Source organism: Myxocyprinus asiaticus, chromosome 40 (genome assembly GCF_019703515.2).
Source record: "Myxocyprinus asiaticus isolate MX2 ecotype Aquarium Trade chromosome 40, UBuf_Myxa_2, whole genome shotgun sequence".
In the NCBI taxonomy this organism is placed as follows: domain Eukaryota; kingdom Metazoa; phylum Chordata; class Actinopteri; order Cypriniformes; family Catostomidae; genus Myxocyprinus; species Myxocyprinus asiaticus.
Window position 1 is genome coordinate 21,241,192 of NC_059383.1, and position 27,992 is coordinate 21,269,183.

The 27,992-nt window shown below is 39.6% G+C and overlaps 1 protein-coding gene across 3 annotated transcripts; it reads left to right on the forward strand.

The window, feature by feature from the left end:
• Positions 1-319: 319 nt before the first annotated feature.
• On the forward strand, positions 320-27,950 carry LOC127431012 (cationic amino acid transporter 3-like). Of its 3 annotated transcripts, XM_051681187.1 has the most exons (13): positions 320-483; positions 13,159-13,448; positions 15,368-15,829; positions 15,949-16,110; positions 17,564-17,735; positions 17,950-18,068; positions 18,207-18,429; positions 18,686-18,825; positions 18,926-19,028; positions 19,680-19,906; positions 20,136-20,302; positions 21,589-21,697; positions 21,791-27,950. In XM_051681187.1, the coding sequence occupies exons 3-13, from the start codon at positions 15,463-15,465 to the stop codon at positions 21,934-21,936; spliced, it is 1,935 nt and encodes a 644-aa protein (XP_051537147.1). In that variant the 5' UTR covers positions 320-483; positions 13,159-13,448; positions 15,368-15,462; the 3' UTR covers positions 21,937-27,950. The 3 variants fall into 3 exon arrangements, with proteins under 3 accessions (XP_051537147.1, XP_051537148.1, XP_051537149.1); XM_051681188.1 differs by lacking the exon at positions 13,159-13,448; XM_051681189.1 differs by lacking the exon at positions 13,159-13,448 and having other exon boundaries at positions 381-443.
• The last annotated feature ends 42 nt before the right edge of the window (positions 27,951-27,992 follow it).

Genomic DNA, 27,992 nt, shown 5'->3' on the forward strand with positions numbered 1-27,992 from the left:
AGTAAATAATGACAGAATTTTCATTTTTGGGAGAACATCCCTTTAAAAGGTCTGAGGACGTGAATAGCTCAGAGTAGATATACTACAAGTTACCATCTTGTAATTACAGTTATTCCGACATGACATGAACGCACCATCTATAGGCCTTATTCACAGAAGCGCCATCTTTGATTTTTGATGGGAATGACAACGAGGCTGAGAGGGATAGCGTACAGTATCTTCAGTTAGTTGTACTGTAGTTTAAAGTGTTTTGGATCATTCCGCGGACAAAACATTCAGTAGACAAAAAACTGTCCAAAATGAGTTGTGGAAAATCAGGGGCGGAGAAAAGGGCGTGTTTACGCTTTGTTTATACTTGTACGTCACTGGACTCACTCAGCGTCAAAACGTAACCACGGCATCCTCGGGTTTATCACTTGCACACACTCTCGCCGGGAAACAAGGTAATAAAACAGTCTGAGGATATCAACTTCTTTCCAGAAGGTAACAGTTCACTCTTTGCCATTTATCACATTGGCTTTGTGTAAGGTTTGTTCTTATTTGTCTACCATGCAGCACGGATCTTCCATTGTACTCTACGGTCAAACGTCTGACGCAATCGAACTCGTGCATGTGATCATATTCTAAAATGAATATAAAGCTCCGAAATTCATGTCAACCTTCAATATTTGCATGCCTCTATCAGCCTTTTCATGCCAAAATAATGAAAATGTAAATAGTTCAAATAAATGAGTGCACTCTTGTCAACAGAAAGAACAATGTGCACGTGCATCATTTATCACTGTCCTCTGTAATTCAACATTTATCATATCCAAGAAGTGGCTTTATGTCCATCTGTAAATGGCGCCAGAAATTATTGTAAATATTCATACCCTATTGACTGTACGAACAGCTTTGATATCTTTTGTTTAATCGGAACTTATTCTATTTCTGTTTTAACAATGATAACTAATTACATATTCTTAAATATATGGGTGACAAAACAGATATCGGTCCATCTATTATTCTGTTATTTTAAATGATTATTTTTCAGTGAAGTAAACCGTATGTTTGTTGTACTGATAATTATAATTCATTTAAATACCTGCTTACATTTCGTACATGCATCAATTTCGTTTCTTACATTATATCCTTTATTTGAGATTTTTTTAAAGGTCTTTTTTCGACGTGTTTAATTCATTCACGCGAGTTCCCGCTCAGCAGATTTTGAATGCACGTTACTGCCCCGGAAGCTGCTAGGGATGGGCGGATCAATACTAAAGTATCGATATCTCCGATTCTGATGTGGTATCAAGAATATCGATCCTCACATAAAAATATCGATTCTGAAGTTGTTGTTTTTTTTTTTTTTAACAAATGATCTTATTATTTAGATTACATAAATATTAATGCATCTCATAAGATTCGAAGTGGAAAAAAATATTATATGAGCGAATTGTTGCATGGCACCGGATCTATTTATTCTTCCGCTCAACTTGATGCACAGAAATGCTAAAATACACCAGCAGACAGACAGCGCTCACACTTTCAGTCATGGCACTCGTTCAAAGAGCAGCATCTGGAGTTATTCACAATAAGTAATGACAAACCTAGACATGACATGTATTATAATGGGCTTGTTTGACAATTTTTACAGGCTTATTTAAATTAAGAGTTGTTAAAACATTGATAATGATCTTTAATCCTCGTTAATAAATGATACCCTAATGAAAACTTACATGGATTTACTGTAGTAATATTGTATTAACCATAGTAACCACGACTGTAGTAACCATGTTTTTCTTTTTGGCAGTAACCAAGGTTTTGATACAATTAACCATGGTTTTACTACAGCATTACTGTAGTATCCATATTGTAACTTGGTTTTAGTAATAGTAACCATATAATAATATCTGTGGTTCATTTTGAGGTTTTATATGTGGCTTATACTAACTAATTTTTTAAGGGTAAACAAAGCAGCCTAATAATTTTCTGTTTAGGTCCATAAATATATAAAACATTTAAGTAATAATAAAGTTACTAATTTATCCAAAGAATTCGTAAAAATTCAATTTAATAGAGGTATCGGTATTGGTATCTATGTCGGCGTTATTGGCTTAAAAGTACTTGGTATCGGGTTGAAAACAAAATAAGTGGTATCACCCATTCCTAGTGGCTGCTGTAAGCATTGCATCAGCCCAGAACTGACTGAAGCCAGTTCAGACTGGCCAAATCTTACACCTTTAACAAAAGGTTCTGTTTGATTGTGATGTCACATTTGTGCCTGATACATCTGTGACATTCATTCAGTGGATAAGCATTTGTATTTGTATTACCCAACCCACATTTGTTGGTGTTGCCACACTGTTTGCAGTCAGAGGACGCAAACAAGGCATCTCTGTCTTGTGGCACAGACTTTGGAGCTCTTTTGAAGTGGACAGTATAATGGCACCATGCCAGCTATTGGAGGGGTTGCTTGGTTCATTCACAGCGGTATGTGCCGCCTGACCGTACAAGACCATTTTATAACCATGAACAGTTGAGTGCTTGAAGAATGATGGTCTCATGCTGATTTCTTACCTGTAATATGGCACCAGAAGTCCTACAATTCTTAAAACAGTTTGATAGTATCTCCTTCTCAACAGCATATCTCATTGTTTGATATGAGAAGATGTCTATGCCCTTCTATGTTTATGAGCACAGCATGCAGAATATTAAATATCAGTGTGCCCACAGATATCATCATGCCATACTTGTTTTCTCAGCCTCTGAGATAAATCAATTATAATAGAGTTATTAAGCAGGTCAGTAATGTGATGCTCTTTTTTTTAGTTATTCAAGTAATTCCAAAAATGTATTAAAAACGCAATTCAAATAAAACAATTACTTAAGTACACCTTTTTTTATGACGATGAACATGTTTTCAGTTACTGAGTTTAAAGTTATGATATTTTGTTTTCTGGGGATTTAAAGGGATAGTTTACCCAAAAATGAAAATTCTCTCATTTACTCACCCTTATTCCATCCCAGATGCAGGGCTCGACATTAAATCAAGTGGATTTTTGAAGGGGCAAGTGAAAGAGAAGTTTACTTGCCCGACCAGACAAGCAGACTGATTAATCAATAATAAAATCAATAATAAAAAAATACCCTGTTTGATTGACAGGCGAAGTATGTGTGTGTGCTGAACGTGCGCTTGTGTTCCGAAAATGTTTGTGCTAATGCGCGCCTGAATGGTCAAATACATTTCAAAATTCTGCCAAAATGCCCGTCTTGGTGAGATATTCATGTAAACACGGAGAGTGATGTCTAAAGTGAACATAAACAGCGGAGAAAAAGCGCATTTTATTAAAATGTCAGACTTGTAGGTATAAATGTAAGCTAATAGCCCTGCTGCCATTTAGTTTGTCATATAATAATCAAACAACATAACATGAAAACGAGAAAACACTCATTGGACTTGACTGAGTAACTTCAGTAGCTTTAAAAAGTATTGTTGTATTATAATCATACAGTGAAGACCAGAAGTAGTTTTATGAAGCATTACTTGATGCTGCTGTTAAAAACTTTTAAAGGTGTAAAAAAATAATTTTCTTAATTTGTTTGTTATTTTCAATCTGTTTCTATTCATTGTTGTTTTTATTGTTATTTTATTACTGACTAGTCTTGAATAATTACTTAAGAACTTGAAACCATTCTTCTATAATTAACATATTAGTTAGTGTTATTATTTGTTGTGGTATTAAAGCTGGTGTTGAGAATCTTCAAATTTCACTACCAACTACTGAAATTTTGGAATTGTGATAATATATATCCTTTATTGTACATGGTAGATCTTGCTGCAATAACATGATGAAAAAGTAGATCTCATTCCATAGATATGTGAGCATCACTGCTGTTAATGATGGCAATGGAGGCTTTCCTTTATTTGACTACCATACGTAACATAAAATAATTATCATATGACAATAGCCTCCTCCCCTACCCAGTGCAGTTTACATTTCTGTTGCAGAGAATTTAGTTTATTGCATAGGTACACTTAGCAGGGTTGGGAGGGTTACTTTTGAAATGTATTCCACTACAGATTACAAGCACATGCCAATCCTTAATATGGAGATGGAATTGTTTCATATTAACATACAAATGGAAAGAGATTCACAAGTGGTTCACAAATACAAATAATGAGATTTATAAATATATGTTAGGAGTTTCACAAAAAGAAAGTGAATTCACAAATAAATGAGATTTACAAATATATTTTTTAACTCACAAACACAACTCTGTCCAGCATTCATTTGTGAATCGCGTGCATTTATTTGTGGATCGTTTCCTGTGCATTTGCGGATCGCCACACGCATTTGTCGATTTTGAAACAAATCTAGCGTCAAGACGTGCACACAAATCTACAAATACATCACTTAATGTGGGTTGTTGCTGGTTTAATGTTGGTGTTTTATTGCCTTTCATTCCAGGACCCAGTTTAGCTGCTTCGGAAGGGTAATGACTTTGAATGTGTGTGAATTTGTTTTGTTCCCTCCTAGGGCTGGGCGATATGCAAGAAATATGTTCATGATATTTTTATAAAAATAAAAAAAAAAAAAAAATATATATATCACAATATTCAATTACATCGTCAGCCCCCCAGCTGAGGGACTGGTGAATATTCTTGCTTTAGTGATTGTGAATTGAAAATTAAATTCATTTATTTAAATAATGAAAAACTTAAACCAAAGACATTTCTGAATTCAAATTGCACTTCAAACTAAACAAAAAAGCAATTAAAATAACAAAGTAATAAAAAAAATATAAAATCATATATAACCACCTTTCCATTTACCGTCACGCAAGTATCCGTCTATGACAACCGGCGGATTAATTACTAATACAAATTAAGATCTAAAAACAATTATAAATGTAAACATAATAATTATAATGATGATAGTAATCACTGAAATATAAATCATGGTTTGGGGTGTTCTTGTATTATTTTATGATTTAATCACAGAGGTATAGGCTATATATAAAGTGACCCTGCAGAGTTGCACTCACAATAAACTGCTCTGTAGAAATAAAGCGAACTGAACTCAGAGCACCTCCTGAGCTGAGATGGTCTGAAGTCATTTCCAGCATTCTTATAGACCATACAATTTTTGCAAAAAAAATTCAGAAGACTGAAACAAAGAAAGAGTGAGAACCCTTTACATAGGCACGTTCCACGAGACTGCACGCCTCCGAACAAACAGCATGTCAGACATGCGTACAGACGTTTTTTCTGTCATCTGTTTTTAAAAATAGAATTAAGTGTGTTTCTTCAAGCATCTGTGTGTCTAACAGCATTTCTTGTATCATTCCGAATCCGAGACGTCTCACAGTTACCCACCATGCACATTATATTTGCTACCTGCAATTAAATGTCTTCTGTCAGTGCACGTACCTTGCTGCCTGTGTAATTTGATACGTTGGTAAAAAACATCTGGCTTTCAATGCGTTATTTAGGTTCATTTATCTTGGGTCACAAACTCTTCGTTAGGCAACTATTCTTTATTTAAGGCTATTCTATTCGTTAGGCTATTGTATTGACATTGGAAGTTCCATTCATAATATTTTACCTAGTATAAAATTTCACATCGGTGTTGTCCCTTGTACCAAGTAAAACCAGTAACACCATACACTGTGGTAACCCTATCAATTGTGGAAAATATGCTATAAATGTTTTTCAAAAGTTTATAAAACCAAATTGGACAGAGATTTTATTTATATGAGCTTGACACATGTGTTTTAAACTAGCTTTTAAAAAGATTTCTCATTTTTATAATCTTGGACAACCTTTCTTACCTTGAAAATATGTTTGAAAACTTTTTAAATGAAGTTATGTGCACGATTATACAGTATACTCAAGGTGCAAAGAAAGTACTTTAATACCTTTTACTTGATGGTTACACCACATGACATTGTTATTAAACAATTTTTTTGTGGAAAATGCTATAAATGTTTTTCAAAAGTTTTTAAACCAAAAAGATTTGTGTATTTATACGAGCTTGACACGTGTTACAAACTAGCTTTTTTTAAATTTTTATAATCTTGGACAACCTTATTTTTCTATGACCCAAGCATCAAAAGAATGATACAGATCAGAAGTAATACTGACCCCAATTCCGTGAAAAGTGGAGCCTGACAACGGGTGTTCCTGCAAGAATTTAGCAAATCCTGTCAAGGAATAACTGTAATAAGTCTGAATAGGCCTTTAATTTTTCTCAAGGGTTCAAACTACGCTCAATTGTGGTCCCAGAACCTGTTTACAGTATATCCCAAGTTTAATTGCTGTATCAGAGAAATTGTACTAATTGAACCTTTAAGGGGTGTTTGTTTTAAATGTGTTAAAAGTGTTCAGATGTTGGACTATTTAACACATATTACCATAGTTGCAATTGTACAAAAAGCAATTTGAGGAAAAAAGAAACAAAACAAAAACAAGACTTAATGTAAACCAACAGAAGTCCTCTCTCTCCTGTTAAGAAGGTTTACAGTTTGACGGGTCTTAATGTAATCCTCTTAGTATCCATTGAGGTATTTATTTTGAGAAAAGCCTGATGAGTCACTCCACAACACCACCATCTCATGCATTCATGGACAGGTTACTTGAATCCTTAATATACTTGATCCTTCCTCATCAAAGTAATTCTGGATATGTGTCTGTGCCGTCTGACTTCAGCATAGTCTCAAAGTCTAAGTCTGCATGTCTAAAGTTCAACCCCAAGCACTAAAAAGCAAGTACAACCAAGCTGAAGTCAGTGTGTTACAGCAAAGATGTGTAGGTCTAGTTGGTGTGCCAGTTTCCTCAGGATACGATATAACAGACGTCATGACATTCATGTATTTCTCATGACCAGATCAAACTCTTTACAGATTCAGTTTCACCTAGGTGTCACCCAGCCATCCTCGTGGAGACCACAAGGAAGAGATTAGTACAACTGGCCTCACTTTGGTCTATCGCAGATGTGTACACTGTAATCTACGCTTCAAAAAGAATAAGACTGGGAGACTTCACACAGAGGGAACATTCTCAGTGCAACTGATATCTATGCACTCAGCAACCTTTGCCAAATTCAACCCACCGCAAGTGCTTCGGGCGCCAACATGCAAAGGCAGACAAAATTCCACTCTCTCTTGAGAGATAGATATGTCAGTCATGCTCTCTGTGAGAGGGTTTTTATATACATAACTGTTTATGGTTCCTCATTAACATGTTTTATGTGTATTCACCACCATGTCGGACAAAGCCAGAGAGAAGCAAAAAAATGCAGTCCTTGTATGTATTGTGTTCTGAGCCCTTGCCCGGATGGAGCTTGATTAAAATCTTTAAGAATCCTTCCAGCTGCTGTGCCAAGTGAAACAAACCACCTTGCAGATAAAAAGAGTCTATTTCAGCCTCTCTATTGTATGCTGAATTACAGGGATGTTTTTGTTTTCTCTCCCTCCTCTGTCCTCTTTGTGAAACCTTTCTTTGATCCGCGGACATGGAGTGTTCTGCGAGCATTTCCATAACTTTTATCAAGCCGTTTTTAGCGTATGACTGTAATTTCATTGTACCAGTTTTCACGCATGGTCTTAGAACTTCATCATGGGACGGGAAGTCAAAACATATTTTTAGAGCATTGTGGTGATAGAAGCGTGGTCATGTGTCTGTCTGCGGGAGAGAGAGAGCGGTAAGGCTCGTCACCTGGGTTGTCATTATCTCTAGCACCTGTTTCTTGTTGTAGTGATGGCAGAGGGAGACATAAAAAGGCACTGTGTGTGCTTGACAAGAAGCCCTTACTCATTTGTGTGTGTGACTACTTGGCCACTGAATGCCGTTTTGTTTAAGTTTTTGTACAACGCTGAAGAGTAATTGTAATGGGGTTTGGGAAAGCAGGAGGCGGGAACCGGATCAACACTCAACAAGACTTTAATTATAACATAACATTAAACTGGAACATAATAACAGGCGTCGACCACGAACACACACACAGCTCCATATTTGTCTCTCTCTACCTCCAGCACTCCCAACTCCCCCTCTTATCTCTCTCCCGCTGATTGGGAAACTCAGCACCAGGCGTGCACACTCACAGCCTGGCCACGCCCTCCTCCTTGTCACATACCCCCACCACCTGATTCAGGCTGGGGAAAGCTCTGGTCTGACTTACTCCCCCCTCCCCCCCTTTCCTGGAGGGGAGGAGTTGCCCCTTCGGCCATTTCGCCGGCTGTTTTCCCCGCCTCCTGGGTAGGACGAGGGGAGGGGAGAGGAAAAGGAGGCGGGAGCGATAGAGAGAAAAAAAAATCTCCGGTTCCTGACCACACCGCCATTTGGTCCTCGGCCAGCTGGGTAGCGGTCCTCCACGACACCAGGCGTTGACACTGAACCTTGCCTCCTGGCAGACGGCAGCTAGCTCCTCCGCCTTCCTGCAGACGTCAGTGGCGGCTCCACCTCCCGGTGGACGGTGGCGATCTCCCTCGCCCCCTGATGGATGGTAGCAGCTCGTCTGCCCTCTAGCGACCGGAAGCAGCTCCTCCACTCCCTGGCGAATGGCAGCAAGCTCCCCCGATGCGAACCTCTGTCAGAGGCGAGGGCTCTCTGACGGCGCATCTTCCTCCAGTCCCAGGTTTCGGCACCAGTGTAACAGGGTTCGGGAAAGGGGGAGGCGGGAACTGGATCAACTCTCAACAATAACATAACATCAAACTGGAACATAATAACAGACGTTGACCACGAACACATACGCAGCTCCATGTGTGTCTCTCTCTCCCTCCAGCACTCCCGACTCCCCCTCTTATCTCTCTCCTGTTGATTGGGCCACTCAGCACCAGGCAGGCACACTCACAGCCCAGCCACTCCTTCCTCCTCATTACAGTAATAAACAAATTCTCATGTTGACAGTTCGCTGCCTCCTGACTCCTTCATTGCCCAAACAACGAACTTGTTACAGTGGTGCCGAAACCCGGGATTGATTGGAGGACAACGCCTTCACCACTGGGCAAAGTCATCAAGTCCCTCGCCAGCATCCAGCAAACACAACACCAGGCCCTCATGGAGTTACGCCTGGAGCAGGAGCAGCATTTCCAACTCCTGCTCTAGACTCAAGCAGAGGACTGACAGGCATTCCGGAGCCTGATGGACCGAGAGGGGGCTGCAGCTGCGACCCCGGAGCCTGTGACCCTCGTCAAAATGGGGCTGGGCTATGATCCTGAGGTCTACCTCTGCCTTTTTGAGAAGACTGCTGAGGTGTGGAGGTCGCCTCCCGACCAGTGGGCGGCCCGCCTGTTACCGCTACTCTGGTGAAGCACAGCTAACAGCCCAGCAACTTCCTGCCACCAGCCTCCTCAAATACAAAGACCTGAAGAAGGCCATCGTGCAACGGGTTGGTCATAGTCCTGAACAGAACCACCAGCACTTGGCCGCCCGTTTGCTTTTGCACAACAATTCCGGGAATGTCGGAAATGGTTGCTGGATGGGGGAACCCGCGGTGCTGTGAAGATCGTCAATCTGGTGACAGTGGAGCAGTTCATCTCCCAGCTTCCTTGGGGGATGGCAGAGTAGGTCCAGTGCCACTGCCCGGCATCGTTGGAGGAGGCCGTCCAGCTGGCCGAGGACTACATGGTTTCCAAGAGGCAGCGAACCAGAGACCCTTCCTTTTCTCTCTCTCTCCCCTGCATCTCTATGGCACAAGAGAGAGAGTTCCCGTCCTCAGGGGATTTCCCTCTAGAGGAGTCAAGTGACAAGTCTCTCAAACACGCGTTTGACAACAGCTCCGGCCTGGCGTCGCACTCGCATACCCATATTTTTCAATTATCAAAGATGGGTTATATCGAGTGATGCAGGACACTCAAACAAAAGAAAATACATTTTCTTACAATTATACAAATACAGTTGTTAGTACCGAAGAGCCGTCGGGAAACCCTCTTCCAGGCAGCTCACCATAATCCAATGGCTAGCCATCTAGGTTACAAAAAACAACCGAATAATGGCCCGTTTTTTTGGCCGAGCATTCACAGGGACGTTCGCAAGTGGTGTGCAGTGTGCCGTGAATGTCAGTTGGTGAATCCACTGGCCAACCCAAAAGCACCATTGCGCCCTCTACCGCTAAATGAGGTCCCCTTTGAGAGAATTGGCATGGACCTCGTTGGGCCATTAGAATGGTCCACACGCGGGCATCACTTTGTATTAGTTGTGGTGGACCATGCAACGCGATATTCTGGAAGCAGTACTCCTGTGCAACATCCCAGCACGTAGTGTTGTTGAGGCACTCCTCAGAATAATCTCCTGAGTGGATATTCCAAAAGAAATCCTCACTGACCAAGGCACTACCTTTATGTCACGAACACTACACGAACTGTACAAGTTATTAGGTTTTAAATCGATTCGCACCAGTGTTTACCGCCCACAAAAGGATGGGTTCGTGGAACGATTTAATAAAACCTTAAAACAAATATGATTCGTAAGTTTGTACACAGACGCTAGAAATTGGGATAAGTGGCTCGATCCCCTTTTATTTGCAGTGGGAGCCTCCACAGGGTTTTCCCTAGTTGAGCTGCTGTATGGGTATCGGCCACGTGGCATGCTCGACGTCATATGGGAAGCTTGGGAGGAGGGACCTTCAAACAGTAAAAATTAAATTCAGTATGTTCTTGATCTTAGAGCAAAACTCCACACTTTGGGTCGATTAACACAGGAGAATTTGCTCCAAGCTCAGGAATGTCCAAGCTGGCTGTATGACAGGGGCACTCGACTACAGGAATTCACACCGGGAGATAAAGTGCTTGTATTACTGCCCACCTCAAGCTCTAAATCAAGGGTCTTCAACAGGGTGTCCGTGGTACCGCAGGGGGTCCACAGATTACTGTTTGATCCTCCTCCGGCACTTGTAATAATCACTCGCACGCCAGTGAGAGAAAGTACCGCCGCTTCTATAGGCATATTACGCAGTCTGCGTAGGGCACCAACTCCCTAGTGGGCACCAGAAACTTCACTGGCTGCCCTTACTCGCACGTTATATGTTATTCAAGGACCCAGTAGTAGTAGTCACAGCACACAAACAATCGGCTCACGCTAGCGCTTTATCCTCGCACTCGCACGTCCCTGGCAAGAGAGGAGTATGTATTTTAGTCCATCCACATTCTGAAGCCCCTCGAACCTGCATGCCAAATCTTCCTCTTACAGTAATCCTTCCTCATGTTCATGCATCCCGTTTTATTTTTATATGAACTTAATGTAATGCTGAACATTGTTAAAGTTTGACAAAATTGGCCCATCGCCCATGCTCATTACAAGCCGCTCATTACGCAACACATATCATGTTAAGCAGCGCTGCAGTAGAGGGTTGCATAAATAAACGCGTCTGCTATGCAGTGTGCAAATGTCAGCCTACAGTTTCTTGTATTATTAGTTGCTTTTTGCTTTCAGAACAATAGTCTATACTTACTTAATATACAGTATAGCTCTATGTATATGTAATAAGTCTAAATTTATAGTTACCGCTGAGATTATCAAGCTGCCATAGGTTACACTGACGGTGACTGTCAAATCAACATAATTAAAGGTGCATACAGTCATTTTGTCCTCATTACAGCATTTTCCTCCTATAGAAATTAACTGTAATTTTAAAAAATTATAAAATCGATCACGAACATGAGATGAAGACTCCAGGTATAGGCCTATCAGTAACCTTATAAAAGTCTTTTTATTCTGCATGGACAGTCTGTGTTTCTGTTTGTCTGTTTATCTGTCTTTTTTTTTTCTTTTTTTTTTTAGGGGGTATGGCGCAGTGATTAAAAAGGAAAATTCAAAATAGCATTTCATGTCAAAAAGGTTGCAGACCTCTGCTATACTTGATGATTATTTTAATGGCTTTGCAATATAAACATCATAAAATATGTACATACAATAATACACGTTTTTATAAAATGGAGCACTCAGTTTTCAGACAATATGCAACGGGAGTCCCTGCTCCGTCTCTCTACATACAAAGGGGTCCTTGGCCTGAAAATGGTTGAAGACCCCTGCTCTAAATTACTCATCAAGTGCCAAGGGCCCTTTGAGGTCACACGGCGAGTCTGAGATCTCGATTATGAGGTTAAGCGAATGGATAGGGGCGGAGCACGTCAAGTTTACCATCTCAACCTCTTAAAATCATGGAGGGAGATGGTCCCAGTGGCCTTAGCGACAGTAGCCCCCGAGATGGCGGAGCTCGGGCCGGAGGTGACTCTCAAACCAAATTAATTCACCCCGGTCCTGTGTGGAGACCATCTCTCACCATCGCAGCTCACAGACATGGCCAAGTTGCAATCGGAATTTGCAGATGTGTTCTCGCCTCTCCCCGGTCGCACGAACCTCATAGAGCACCACATCGAGACCACCCTGGGTTCGTAGCCACCCATATTGCCTTCCTGAATACAAAAATAAAAATGTTGTTAAGGAAGAATTAGAGGCGATGCTTGATATGGGTGTAATAGAAGAGTCACACAGCGATTGGGCCAGCCCAGTGGTTCTGGTACCTAAGAGCAACGAGACGGTCCGGTTCTGTGTAGACTATCGCAAAGTGAACACGGTGTCCAAATTTGACGAGTACCCAATGCCTCGGACTGACGAATTGCTCGATCGGTTGAGCGCAGCTCAATTTTATTCAACACTGGACTTAACAAAGGGTTATTGATCCCTTTAACTTCAATCTCCCGAGAAAAAAATGCTTTTTCCACACCGTTCGGCTTACACCAATTTGTGACCCTTCCGTTCAGTTTGTTCGGGGCCCCGGCCATGTTTCAGCGTCTCATGGACAAATTGCCAGCAGCCATATCACCCTGTAGCTCAAGACCGGTTGCCCACTGAAGCTAAGCAGGGTTGAGCATGGCCAGTACCTGTATGGGAGACCTCCTGGGGAAATCTAAGATTGCTGCTTGAAGAGGTATTAGGGAGGCCAGCAGGGGGTGCTCATTAAAAATGAGCTGGCTGGCTACTACCGAAGGTTTGTGACTAGTTACTCTGATGTCACCAGCCCATTGACTGATCTTACTAGATCTTACTAGGGGGGTCCCTGATTCGGTCCAGTGGACGGAGTCGTGCCAACAGGCTTACTTAAAAATAAAATCTGCGCTTTGTGGGGAGCTCTTTTACATGCTCCTAATTTTGCTCTCCCCTTTATTTTGCAGACGGATGCATCTGACAGAGGGCTGGGGCAGTGCTTTCGCAGGAGGGGGAGGAGCGACCGGTGCTGTACATTAGTTATAAGCTCTTGCTGAGAGAGACCAAGTACAGCACAGTGGAGAAGGAGTGTCTGGTGATTAAGTGGATTAACTGTCCTCACTCTCCGCTACTACCTGCTGGGGCGGGCCTTCACCCTCTGTTCTGATCATGCCCCACTCCAGTGGCTCCACCGCATGAAGGATACCAATGCGCGGATCACCCGTTGGTACCTGCACTTCAGCCGTTCAAATTTGAGGTGATCCACAGACTGGGAGTGCAGATGGCTGTGGCTGACTTTCTCTCCAGAAATGGAGGGGGGCGGGGGGGAGTTGGCAGTCTGGATGTTGCCCCGGCCTGAGTCGGGCGGTGGGGATATGTGGTGATGGGGGCATGGTTGTGTGTCTGTCTGCAGGAGAGTAAGGGCAGTAAGGCTCGTCACCTGGGTTGTCATTATCTCTAACACCTGTTTCTTGTTGTATTGATGGCGGAGGGAGGCATAAAAAGGCACGCGAGGCATCAGAGTGACAGAGAGAGACCAGAGAGAGTCTGTGCCTGTGTATGCTCGACAAGAAGCCCTTACTCATTTGTATGTGTGACTACTTGGCCACTGAGTGCCGTTTTGTTTAAGTTTATGTATGACACTGAAGAGTAATAAACAAATACTCATGTTGACAGTTCACTGCCTCCTGACTTCTCCATTGCCCAAACAATGAACTTGTTACAAGCATTTTTGCAAACATTACGTAGATTCAACAAAAAGAACATTCCACTTTGCAGCTTCCTTTGCAGATGTTGTGTAAGAGTTTGTACTGTTTTGATAGCTGTTGCTGCAACTTGAGGTTCAGTTGCGTCCCTCTTCAAGTCTAAACAGAAATGATGATTTGGGAACATGTATCACTATAAACGTCACCAGTAGGAATGATAACCTAGGTAAGGAACTGCTTGCTCACTACTAAAAAGTCAACATCCGCCTACTACTGCTTGCTCCGACATAAACATGGCCATGTGACCTGATATGCTGGCTGAAGGACTAGAGGACTAGATTTTTAACAATAACTTGTAAACCTTAAAAAGCAGACCTACTGTGAGCTCCAAGGTTGTTATACTCCTGTTGAAGCCATCAGTCTGCACTATTTTAACTTTATTTAAAACAAAAACTTTTTAATAGCAGAATTTTTGATGAAGAACTGCACTACCCATGATCCTAAAGAGAAATGATTCTCCAACCAGAGAATCAACAAAGCCAGCAAAGTGCGCCAAAACACCTCTGCTTTGACCACCCACTCCCATGACGCACTGTGAATGATGCAAATGATCCAAAATGAGTCGGTTTCCCTACACTCTCAAACTACTTGTAGGCTATATTTGCATATGTCTAAATATTTTGCAATAAAAATACAAAATATTTTTATATACTTATAATCAACAACTTTAAATCAATAGTTTATTATTTTTCCATAATTTTTAATTGTGTTTCATTTGTAGTCAATGCTTCATAGGATTGTGGTTCATTGTCTCATTAAAGATGTAAAGTCAGTGTCTTGCACCTTTTGCACTCTGATTTTCAAATATTTTTTTGCTCTGAATCAAAGTTCATAACGTTGTGATTCACCTTGGTTGATTTGATTCATGGAAAGATATGAATGGGAAAAATAATTCCGAAACTTGTGGAGATTGCCTAATATAATTTTTTCCTTGTTTGCCACTATTTGCAAGTCAGATTTGATACAACAGCCTTGTTGTTCACAGCACAAGACTTTGCACCGTCAATGTCATGAAATACAGTAAATGTTTGTTACCTGACTTGTCCTCCAGGAATGCCCCTTTACTGGTAGAGTGCATATTATATTCCATTTTTATATCTGATCATAACGAAGTCCTGTTTAATTAAAGGGCTGGAATCTAGAGGTTTGAGACATAGAACTCATTGTGCTTTTGAAATTTGTGGTAGCTCTGTAATTTTCTTTTGAGGTTGGATTTCAGAGAATTACAAAATGGCACATTCATTGAAATTTGGCAAGGTGTGACTGTAAAATAGATACAGCAGAAATAATTCAGTCAGGCCCTGACTAGACCAGTTGAAGGAAACCCAGCATTGTGTGGTGCCTTGTGCAACTTACTCTCGCACACCCAAATTAAACTAATTCTTCCTTCATCTTCTGTGTGTTCTTATAGGTATTTGAGGAAGGGAGTGTTACTAGAAACTATCACAACAACCCAGAACCTCACCAGCTTTGTTACCTCTTCAGTACCACATTCTGTATTTAACCATGGTGGACAAAATTGCCTCTTTCGGACATGCGCTACTTCGCCGCCGTGTGCTGGATTGCTCTGGGGAGGAAACACGCTTTGCTCGCTGCCTGTCCACTCTGGATCTAGTGGCACTCGGTGTGGGCTCTACACTTGGAGCTGGAGTGTATGTTCTAGCCGGGGAGGTTGCAAGAGAGAAGGCCGGTCCTGCTATTGTCTTATGTTTCCTCGTGGCCGCACTCTCCTCCATGCTGGCTGGACTTTGCTATGCAGAGTTTGGAGCCCGAGTGCCTAAGACAGGGTCAGCGTACATGTACAGCTATGTAACAGTGGGAGAGATCTGGGCCTTCATAACTGGTTGGAACCTCATTCTCTCATATGTGATAGGTAAGTGTATCCAGTACTGTGAAAAAGGCATTCAGTTGCCAGGTGATTAATGAGAGCAAATTTATAATTAGTTTTAAAGAAATCCTTTGTGACTTTAATTGTAACAATTATGCTTATAGGTACAGCTAGTGTGGCACGAGCTTGGAGCTCCACTTTTGATAATTTGATTGAGCAGAAGATCTCTAGCTTCTTCAAGGCATCCATGGCTATGAAGGTTCCTGGGAAGGTTCTTGCCGAATATCCAGACCTGTTTGCCCTCATTCTCATCCTTCTACTGACTGGTGAGCAAACTAAGGTGGAAACATACTTTTCGCAAGAGTGCATACGCAGGTGTGAGCACTTGGCCAATGCATGGGGTCCAGTTAAACATGCTTAACGTGCGTTGTTGCGTTACCGTGCTGGTAACAAATCTCAGTACTCAAAGGGGCAATAGAGTTAACTTCAAAAGTGTGTGCCATTAAACTGGATGTGTTATTATTTTGGTAAGTTGTTATAAATGTATTGAATTTACCTTACTTTCTCAGCAATATTCTCTTCAAACTGTTGCTCCACCATGACTGTAGTTAGCTTGAAAGAGAAAACTCACCATAGAAGCAGATTTTTACACTAATATCGCCCCTTGCAGCAAACTTGAGAATGCAAGGTATTCTTGCGTTGTGTTATAAATTGTAGTCTGGTACACTTTCAAACACAACACACAAAATTGAGCTTGCAAAGCTGGAAGAGTCTGTGTTAACAGAGTTGCATAAAGTATGTTTTGGCCTTTATAATGATCAAATCTTCATGATTTACTGTATCTGTCAGAACAGCCAAAATAATCAACCACTTTGTATACACTAAGATGTTATATCTTACTCTTGAATAAGTTACAGTTGACTTAAAGGGTTAGTTCACCCCAAAATGAATATTCTCTCATATTTTCTCACCCTCATGCCGTCCCAGATGTGTATAACTTTCTTTCATCTGCTGAACACAAACGAAGATTTTTAGAAGAATTTCTCAGCTCTGTAGGTCCATACAATGCAAGTGAATGGTGTCAAAATTTTGAAGCTCCAAAATCCACATAAGGGCAAAATAAAAGTACTCCAGACGACACTGGTCTGGTGGTTAAATCCATATCTTCAGAAGCTATCTGATAGGTGTGGGTGAGAAGAAGATCAATAATTAAGTCTTTTTTACTATAAATTCTCCTCCCTGCTCAGTCAGTCTTCACTTTCGCTTTCCCATTCTTCTTCTTCTTCTGTTTTTGGTGATTCACATTCTTCGTACATATTGCCCCCTACTGGGCAGAGGAGAATTTATTATATAAAATTTTTTGAAAAAAGTTAAAACTTGATATGTTTCTCACCCACACCTATCATATCCTGTCTGAAGATGGACAGGATATGACACTGGAGTCATATGGAATACTTTTATGCTGCCTTGTGAATTTTGGAACCCATTCACTTGCATTGTATGGACCTACAGAGCTGAAATATTCTTCTAAAAATCTTAATTTCTGTTCTGCAGAAGAAAGAAAGTCATACACATCTGGGATGCCAGGAGGGTGAGTAAATAATGAGAGAATTTTCATTTTTGGTTGAACTATCCCTTTAATTAAAAATAACGATGCCCTGTTAAACATTTATTTCTACGTATTATGTTTAATTTGTGTTATATGTTTCTATTAATTTGAAGAATTTAAATTATGAGAATATTTAAACTTGGCATTTAGATGTGTGATTTACTCTCCAGGACTACTTGCTTTTGGTGCAAGTGAGTCTGCTTTGGTCAACAAGATCTTCACTGGGATCAACCTGGTAGTTTTGGGCTTTGTCATCATATCTGGCTTTGTCAAGGGCAATACAGCAAACTGGAACCTCACATACCAGGACTTCATCAATGATACCAATATCACCGAACCAGAGTGAGTTTTTATGAGAAAAGAAAACATATAATATTGCTACTCAATGTTTTTGCCACAAGCTGCATCTGAAGAAGTGTTATTAAGATGATCTCTTGAAGTGGAGAGGTGATTTAATACAAATTTGTTGTTTAATCTCACATGGCCCCTAATATCTGGGGCATGTCAAAAGATCATGAGAAAACTCTAACACAGCTCTTTGATTTTGTTCTCGCAGACAGGTAGAAAGCACATTTGGAAGTGGCGGTTTTGCTCCGTTTGGCATCGGAGGAATCTTGTCTGGGGCTGCCACCTGTTTCTACGCCTTTGTGGGCTTCGATTGCATTGCTACAACAAGTGTGTCTCTTAAATGTCACAATTATAGATGACTTGCACAGATAGATGAATATTTAATTTTTCTCTTCTAAAACCATCTGCGAAGAGTTTCTTAGTAAATATATGTAGCTCATTTTCACCTTTATTCTTTTCCTGTAGGTGAAGAAGCCAAAAACCCAATGCGTTCCATCCCTGTGGGCATCGTGGCCTCTCTGCTCATTTGCTTCTTTGCTTACTTTGGAGTGTCAGCTGCTCTTACACTCATGATGCCCTACTACAATCTCAACACCCAGAGTCCATTGCCTGAGGCCTTCAGTTACGTGGGCTGGGCGCCAGCACGCTATATTGTAGCAGTTGGTTCACTCTGCGCCCTCTCTACAAGGTTTTTTTTAAATATTTTATTAATAGACATAGGGATCCTCATAGGCATTGATTGAAAATAGTACATTTTATAATTAAAAAATAATTTATTCCAATTTTATTCATATTTCATAATCTTAAAATGATTTAACCTGAAAACGTTGTATTTAAATAAGGGCACTACATGACATCTAAATTTTTATTTGTAATGCTTCTTTTATGTCTGTTGTAATTAATGCTTGATTTACAAAAGCCAAAAATATCTCCTTATTCTTTAGTCTGCTGGGCTCCATGTTCCCCATGCCTCGAGTGATTTACGCTATGGCAGAGGATGGACTGCTCTTCCGTTCGCTTTCCAGGATGAACAAGAGAACCAAAACTCCATTGTTGGCGACTGTTGTGTCTGGAATAGTGGCAGGTGAGAGACGTTCTCTGTTTTTATTAGACCTCTTTAAGTTGTTGATATGTTATGGCTGGATATGATTTAAAACATGTTTATTTATTTTGTCCTCTTTCAGCTCTCATGGCTTTTCTCTTTGATTTGGCTGCATTGGTTGACCTCATGTCCATTGGGACATTGTTGGCTTACTCTCTGGTGGCTGTGTGTGTTCTCATCCTCAGGTAGGGCAGATCTAGCTCTGTAAATACAGTGTGATAAAAACAATGGCATTGCTAGTAGTAACTGCCTAAAATGCTTAAAGTTTCCATATTGGACACTTTTTGGGTCACGTTTAATTTTTTTTTCCAGGTCCACTTGTTAGTCATGGTTTCTTGCACCAAAAATGAAATTTTGTTTTCACAGACTATTTCTACCATCTCTGTGACCTTTAGCATTAAACAGGACATTTTTGCTTCTTATATACAGTAATATAATATAATGTTTTATTGTGATTTCCAGGCCTGTAAAAGTCATGGAAATGTAATAAAAGTTTTCAAAAGGTTATGGAAAAATCTATACACATTTCCATACATTTCTGTAGTACATTTAAAATGTTCTAGTTATGCTCAGCCATAAAATATTTAATAGTCTAGAAAGTGCAATTTCTAAAATAAATATAAAAAAATAAAAACATTCTAGTAATCACAAATAACTAGAAAAGTCATGGAAATTCATTAATAGAAAGGAGTGGGAGTCCTGTAATATTTTATATTAATGATCTATGTTATTATTGACTAGCCTCTTCACACGTGAAATGACTAAGAATGCTGACAGGTTGCAGGTTTGTTGTCAGATCCAGTATAGTTGGCATTACCCCATTTTTATATCTGTAGATATCAGCCAGGCAACCTGAGCTCTTCCAGTCAGACTGAGAAACTGGTAGAACTAGTCGGTGGGGAGAAAGTGGCGGTATGTGGAGACAGTGGCGATGAATACGGCATAGAGATGGACGACACTCCCCGCAAAGAGAAGTTCTCCCTGAAACTCCTTCTGGTTCCCTCTAAGGACTCGCCGACCGAAACATCTGGCAATATTGTCTATGCTACAACTGCTGTCATCTGTAAGTGAAAATGTCCTTTTTAGCACTCCTTGGTGAAGAATATATGAGCACTAAGTTTTATATTGGTGTCTCTGTGTTATTTTTATTAATTCCATTGTAATTCGTAGACTCAATGCTGTTATTGGCAGGATCAGTGTGTAGTTTTGTTGCAATGATTGCAGACAAACTGCTGATCCTGAGTCCGTTAAAATGACTGTGGACTAATTTCTTTCTCCTCGCTTCTGTGTAGCTGTGCTGATAACCGTGTTATGCGTGGTCTTGGCTGTACGTCTGGAGGCCATCATGAATGGCGAGATTGTGTGGGTGATGGTGTGTGTCATTCTGGCTGTGCTGTGCTTCTTGTGCATCATTGTGATCTTCAGACAGCCTGAGAGCAAGGAAGCTCTCACCTTCAAGGTACCAGATGTACTGATTACTATTGATGATGGCTTTTTATTATGCTGTAATTCTTTGGGATCTGTTCTTGGCTTGATCATAAGTGATGTAAAAGGAAATGTGCTCATAAACCAAGCAGCTGTCAGTATCAAATAATTGATTTCAGTTTCTAGCCAAAGAAGCTATCACTTTGTTAATTGGCATGCAAAGAGACAAACTCGGTTTAAGAAAAGCGAGGGCCAAAGTTGTATCTTCTTTTTTTTAATAATGTACCAATAATGCCTAGAGAGAGCTATCCGTAGCATTTCCATTCATCTCAAATAGTTTTTTAGCTGTTGCATGCTAAAAATATACATCCATTTCAATCGAGCACTAGCAAAACCTCTATTATAATATAATGAAATATTTGCTATTTATTTATCGTCTTCAAAAACATAGTTTTTTCTGAATAGACAAACTTGACTACTTTTGAAAGATGTTTTTTGCCCCCATAATTGTTTCTTTTATGGCATCTACCAGCAGAGACCAACTGCCCATGCTAACCACCCTTTTATAATTAACTAAGGGTGTGTTCACACTTGGCAGGTTTGGTTCAATTAAAATGAACTCTGGTGCGATTGCTCTGTTAGTGCGGTTCATTTGAACAAGTGTGAACGCTGCCATCTGAACCTTGGTGCGCACCAAACAAGCGGACCGAGACCCCCTGAATAGTGAGTCTCTGTCCGCTTCCAAACGAACTTTGGTGCGTTTCGATTGATATATGAATGCAGCATGGACCAAAGATGTCTAAACGAACCAATAACAGGAAGTAATTTGCCTTTAATACTGACCTCAAGCATAGCTGGTTCTTCTCATCATAGGAGCTATGTTGCCCATTACAGTTCGGTACAGGCGTCGGAACTGCCATCAGCCGTCCTTGCAGCATATCTTCATTTGTGTGTGCAACGGAGGAATTCCTGGTGCTGTTTTGACTCCTTTACACATTTTATTAGCTCTTCGTTTGTTCTCAGCTGGTAAAAATACCACCATATATACATAATCCAATGAGCGCATTTAGCCCAGCAGCCAGCATTGTTTTGGATGTTCGGCAAGTTCCTTCGCAAAATATACGTCATAAAAGCTGTCCAATCAGGTTGTGACCTTATCCTTATGCCTTTTTGTTTTGTATCTTTAGGTTCAGTGTTAAAAATGCCAGTGTGAATGCTAAGCGAACCAGGAATAAATGTATCATTTTCTTTTTTGGTCCGGACCAAGAGAACCGAACTACAAGTGTGAACACACCCTAAGACATATCTTCTTGTATGTAGGTGCCTCTGTTGCCTTGGCTGCCTCTGTTCAGTATTTTTGTCAACATCTATCTCATGATGCAGCTGGACATTGCCACCTGGTGTCGATTCACAGTGTGGATGGGCATCGGTTAGTACATATGATCATTTAGCTACTCGATGAGATAGCATGCTGTTTGTATCCTTCATTCCAAATGTCCCACTTCTCTCCTTTCCTCCTCAGGTTTTGCAATCTACTTCGGCTATGGTATCCGGAACAGCACAGAGGCCAAGAACAGCTCCACCCGAAAATATGAGCCACCCCTTCAGAGCAAAAGCCCTATCTATCTTGGTGGAGATGAGAGTGAGCTGGAAGGGATTTCTCCCTGATAACAAGACAGACGGGCTAGCCTAGTTAGTCTTCCTGTACTACATATATCCGTTGAAGTCTGCAGATTTAATGTAAAAGTAACTCTTACTCATTTACTGCCCCCCTAACCAGTGTTGTAGTACTCGAGATATGTCTTGGTCTCAAGACCACTTTTTGAAGGTCTCATCTCGGAATCGACCGCATTTTTACTCGGCCTTGTCTCGGTCTCAGACAAAGAGGACTCGGGATTTTATTTCAAGACCGGTCAAGACCACAACTGCGGGGATATCACTAAATTGCCTGTGCATTGTCTGATTTATTTGTTAACATCATTACTGTGATTGGATGTAAAACTTCCTGCTTCAAATACGAGCAATAACTTGACTCATTTCTAATTTGAAATTTTTGTTACTGTTAACGGCTGTCACCCCTCCCCGCCCCCGTGCACACGCACTCTAAGAAAGTGAATGCGGGGAGACAGGAGAAGAAACTGTGGCTGTCTGAGAGATGTCAGACAAATCTTCTGTAATACAATTTGGCTACCTAAACCAGTGTTTCCCAACCACTGTGCCCACTAGTGTGCCATGAAAGATTGTCAGGTGTGCCATGGAAAATTATCAAGTTCCTCAAAAAAAATTAAAAACGTTTTTCCCCGGTATTTTAGTGAAGGCATAGAGGCGGTGGAAGAGTTTTAAAATTGCCAATTCAGTATATTTTCCATTACAAAGTATTTTATGCAACCAGTTTAAATATTTTGTCCATCATAACATTATTGTTCTAACAAACTCTAGTCCGCTGTCAAATGCAACTCCTCACATGCCCACAAAATGATGCTTCATCATCACACTTGTCAGTGAACCGAAAGCAATACAACAGGTGCATTGTTTTACTCACAGACTAAAAGCTGTTTATTTGTGCACAGTATAGAGTTACAGATGTTATGAACAGATGTGGCTACTTGTCGTGTTTCTCTCATGAAACATAAAAAGAATATGAGAAACTGTTAAATAAGATTACTAAAAGCAAATTCTCCTGTTTTAAACAAGTCCAAATACACTGTGATACAATTTGTAGATTCAGAGGTACTGTAATCTTCATGGAGCGCGTTTGACATCTGAACCAGTGAATGGTGGCCGGGCGGCTGCTCTCGGGTCCTAGTGCCTGCCGGATCCAACCTCTGTCAGTGCGACTTATGTGTTTTTTTCTCTCTCTATCAACAACACGATTTTGACCCAGTGCGACTTATAGTCAGGTGCGACTTTATTTCCGGAAAATACAGTAAATAAATAAAAATAATACATTTATTGTAGAGTTGCTGTGCCGTCGCAAGAATTAATTTGCAAGAACAAATATACAAATTGGAAAATGTTTTTCATTATCCAATTAGCGCTCTTGGCATCTGTGACCTCATTATACAGCGCCCCTATGTTACTTGCGTTTTTTGCCAAATTTCAAACATTATGAGTTCACGCTACTAAGACATGGACAAGTTCTTGAAAAGGAAAACTATCGACGATGGTTATGTGGGATAGTAGTGTGCCATGGGATTTTTTTTTAATCGTAAAAAGTGTGCCATGGCAGAAAAAAGGTTGGGAAACACTGACCTAAACCACAAAGAGTTCCATCTGCAAAAAAGCATCCAAAAGAAAACACAGCAGTATGTAAATTCTGCAATGCAATGCTTACCAAGACGGCTGGGACCACATCAAATTTTATTGGCACTTAGAAAGGAAACATAAAGAAAAATAAGCTAAGTGTAAGTGATGCTAGCAAAGCTAGCTAGCTAACGTTAGCAGTCTGCCTCTTGCTGCGTTCCATTCAACTCGGAAAGTCAGATTTTCCAACTTCCTACTGGGAAAAGTGCAATGGAACACCACTTGAAGTCGTACGAAATTTTTAAACTCTGATTTCGCTGAGATGTAGGTGCGTGATGTCAAACAATCTTGTCGGCACCCAGAAAGATGTACAAAATAAGTGATAAACATTCACTTTTATTAAATAATATCGATAAATGAGTCAAAGTTCCTACTTTACATGATATTAAAGCTTGTTTAACAAATGTTAGCAGAGTAGCAGGTGTTCAAAACATGGTAAATTATACTCTCTTTTGATAATCGTACACCTGTAGCACAAATGCTAGTGTTGCAGATTGTTTATCAATTGGGTTGATAGGAGACATCTCTGGTGACAGTCAAACACCTGCGAAGCTAACGGGAGTGTTGCAGTTTTGTTTCCTTCAACGTCACCTTCCGAGCATCTGGCATTGGAATGCCTTTAGTCAGTGATCGGTGATATCAAGTGGAATATCCCACATCTGATTTGAATGGAACGCAGCATTTGTACCTAAACTCATCTTCACCCCTCACCCAAAGAAATTTAGCGAGTAATAGCTATACACATTAGCTACATAATGTATTTACTCTTTTTTTTAGGGTGCTAGTTTCAGTTGCTTGCCAGCTATTTGCCACCTAGCTAGGTGCGCAAGCTACCTAATTTAGTTAACATATATTGAGGACTGTAGCTAATGCAGTGTTAACTTTGTGAGAGATTGAGGGGACAGAGCATGTAGTGACAAATTGTTGTTCCCAAGTTAAGTTTTTGCTTGTGATAAGCAATGACGAGACAGGCCACATAAAGCTATGTAGCTAATGTCTATAAAGTTATGTTACATCAACGTTAGCAAATGTTAGCTCCGACATAAACGCTTCACACCGCGGTAAAGCTCCGTCACTTGGGTGAGAGAGCTAGAGATGTGACAGCAGAGAGTGGAGACAGAGTAATGCGCTTCCACTTATATGAAAATTTTACATTATAAATAGGCTGCTTTGCTTATGTTTGGCATTCTTTGTTCTATTTTCTAGATTTAGCTATGTGGTTAGCAAATTGCACACGTTTATACAAGGCTTGTTGGTTCAAGACATTTCTCATGGTACACTGATACACACACGCATATATTTGTGTGTGTGTGTGTGTTTGTGTGTGTGGCAGTAAAAGAGGTGAATGAAGAGGAATCTTCAATTGTTTTCTGTCGGTGTTTTTATGGGAATGTGGATCTTTCAGATTAATTTGAGGAGTGCCTATGGTTTGCATTTTCCACATTTTATTGTAAGTGTGTCATGCAGTGTGGGACTCGCACTGGTCTGGTCTTGACTCGGTCTCACCCTGCCTTGGTCTTGGTCTTGACTTGTTCTCAACCCCTCAAAGTCTTGGTCTTGTCTCGATACACACACTGGTTTTGTCTTGACTTGGTCTCTGTTTAGGTGGTCTTGACTACAACACTGCCCCTAACTTCTCAAAATAATATCAAATGTTCATCTTAAAGGAACCCTAAAAAGTGTTGCGACTTTCTGTAGCATCCGTTAAAGGTTGTTATACAGCCTTGGCCCCCAGTACTGTTAATACTGGTTAAATGTTTCTGTGGCTGCTGCTGTAATCTCTAGTACTGTAATAGTCATATTGTCTTTCAGACAATGATCTGACTGTATACAGGGTAACTGCAAGCCTGTGAAAATTGAATTAGTTTTCATGATCTAGCTTAAAACACATTGGATGTGCACTAAAGCCTTTGGCTGCAAAATGTCCTCCTTCCACCCCTGTGGTTTCCTGGCGTGCGGTCGTGATGTATGACTATAGGGACCTCTAGTGTTCTAAGTGCAGAATGCAACGGCATTCAAAGCAATGCTCAAAGGCAATACCATAAGATGGTTACTGTTAAACAACAAAAGATGGAAGATTCGAATGACTGAAGCGTTTTTGGATTTAACATGAGGCTTCTGATGAGCTCTCATAAGAGTATACAGATTTAAAAAAAATTAATATTTTGGAATAATGGTATTGGGCATTATGTTAGAAAAATGTATTTAAAGCATGTGTGTGTGAGTTTTGAATGGGTTTTGAGAGAGTGTGCCAGAGAATGTGTTCCTCTTACTCCATTTTATAAAATGCTGAATTATATATATATATATATATATATATATATATATATATATTTTTTTTTTTTTTTTTTTTTTTCTCAACTACATGAACTTTTATATGGATATATAAATTTTACCCATCCACAAATTTTACCCATCCAACTTCCTTAAACTTGATACATTTAACTTCAATAAACTGTAAAGCAGGTATTTTGATTCCAGATAACCATTTAATAGTTTGTGCCAAAATAGCATAGTTACTATCCTTATTGTTACTACAATAATTGTGGTAATTTGGTATTAACCACTGTTTAAAAAAAGAAAAAGAAAAGAAATGAGCATTTGTAGAAAGATTCTGAAAGTGTTGTAAAAGGAAGTAGACCCCATAGTAATTTATTATGGTTTTATAACAATAATAATAGTAACTATGATATTTTGGTGGAAACTATGGTTAGCGTGGTATGTTTTTGTAAGGGTAGTCTGGAATCCAAATACCTTTCACAGGTTAGAGGTTAAGACTAAACCTGACTGAATACCTAAAGGCTTTTAATGGCCTTTATCACATCTGAAAGTGTAGCTACTTGTGGGGAAAAATTTCATTTTTTTTTTCACCAAATTTGTTTAGTTTCCATTGAAACTTGTTCTTGGCAGATTGGCTGTTGAGCTTATGTTACCTTTATCTATTTGTTCTATATTGTAGAGTCATTTTAATAACTGGTTTATGTTGCTCAATCATACTTGTTAAATATTTTGTGTTATAACAGTGGACCATTTTGGTATTTTATTGCATCAATGTGTTAGCTCTTCTGGATGCTGCGATCAGGGTTTGGAGGGTTACTTTTGAAATGTATTCCACTACAGATTACGGAATGCCTGCTATAAAATGTTATTTGTAATGTATTCCGTTTGATTACTCAAGGTCAGTAACGTATTCTAAATACTTTGGATTACTTCTTCAGCACTGGTTGATTTTTTCTCGTTTTGACTATAAAAACTCTGGCAGTAAGACAAAATATGTTTTCTGAAAAACCTAAATATCATATGCAGTGTTGTTTCTAAAACAAGATTAATCTAATTGATCTTGTTTTAAGGATTTTTAGATAATTTTACAGGAAAACAATACAAAAATTATCATCAAGAATATGATTTGTGTCCTAATATCAAAGGTCTTACTAGAAAAAAAGAAATTATGATCCAACATGAATTTTCTTGATAAAAAATATGATCGTGCCTGGTAACGATGTGCATGTAAAATGGCTAGAAATAGCATTTTAGCTTAGTGTAAAGCTGACAATTTACACAAGGTTTATTTCTGTTTCTTCTGCTCCAAACGTACTTCAAACTTCTCTATCTGCTCGTATGAATGTAACACATCATAAGAAAGTGTTTCACTGCTGTTCAAATGCACTTTGGATCACATCATTTATATGTATAAATGTTTTCCATCTGAAAGGACTAAATATTAAATGAAACAAATGACAATAAAATGCAAAGTAATCTCTTCAGTAATCTAAATACTTTTTTGAATGTAACTGTATCGTAATTACCAATGATTTAAATTGTAACTGTAGTGGAATACAGTTACTTATATTTTGTATTTTAAATACGTAAGCCCGTTACATGTATTCTGTTACTCCCGAACACTGGCTGCGATTCAGCTTCTTTTTTTTCCAACCATTTTTGCAAATTACTTTTTTTTTTAAAACAGTGTAACCTAAATGTAGTCATATAACTGGAGAGCCAAATAGAAACCATTATTATAGAACCATATTTTTGTATAGCTTTACTATTATATTTGTGTTTCACAATCAAATGAAATGCTTTTGCTTATATGAAACATGCATGTAAAATGTAGCATTTAAAAGCGTTCAATGGAGTATTTGCTCCCAGGCTTTATTTACATTTGGCAAAGTTTTGATTCACTTTGGAGATGGATGTCTCCATGTTGAACAGTGCCTGAAGTTTAAAATGTACCTCAAAGATGGCTGGTAGATATCAACACAGGCCATGCCACATGCTTTTGAGATACACTATTTGTAGTGTTAGATATGTTGGTTTTTCAGTGTGTGTGTATGTATGTGTATATATATATATATATATATATATATATATATATATATATATATATATATATATAATATATATATATATATATTTGTTTG

What these genes read in the sequence shown, in the direction of transcription:
- LOC127431012 (XM_051681187.1), top strand. Translation starts at nt 15,463, where the DNA reads ATGGTGGACAAAATTGCCTCTTTCGGACATGCGCTACTTCGCCGCCGT. An exon ending in CTCTGCGCCCTCTCTACAAG is followed by an intron (nt 18,430 to 18,685) that starts GTTTTTTTTAAA and finishes CTTATTCTTTAG; the next exon opens with TCTGCTGGGCTCCATGTTCC. An exon ending in TGCTACAACTGCTGTCATCT is followed by an intron (nt 19,907 to 20,135) that starts GTAAGTGAAAAT and finishes GCTTCTGTGTAG; the next exon opens with CTGTGCTGATAACCGTGTTA.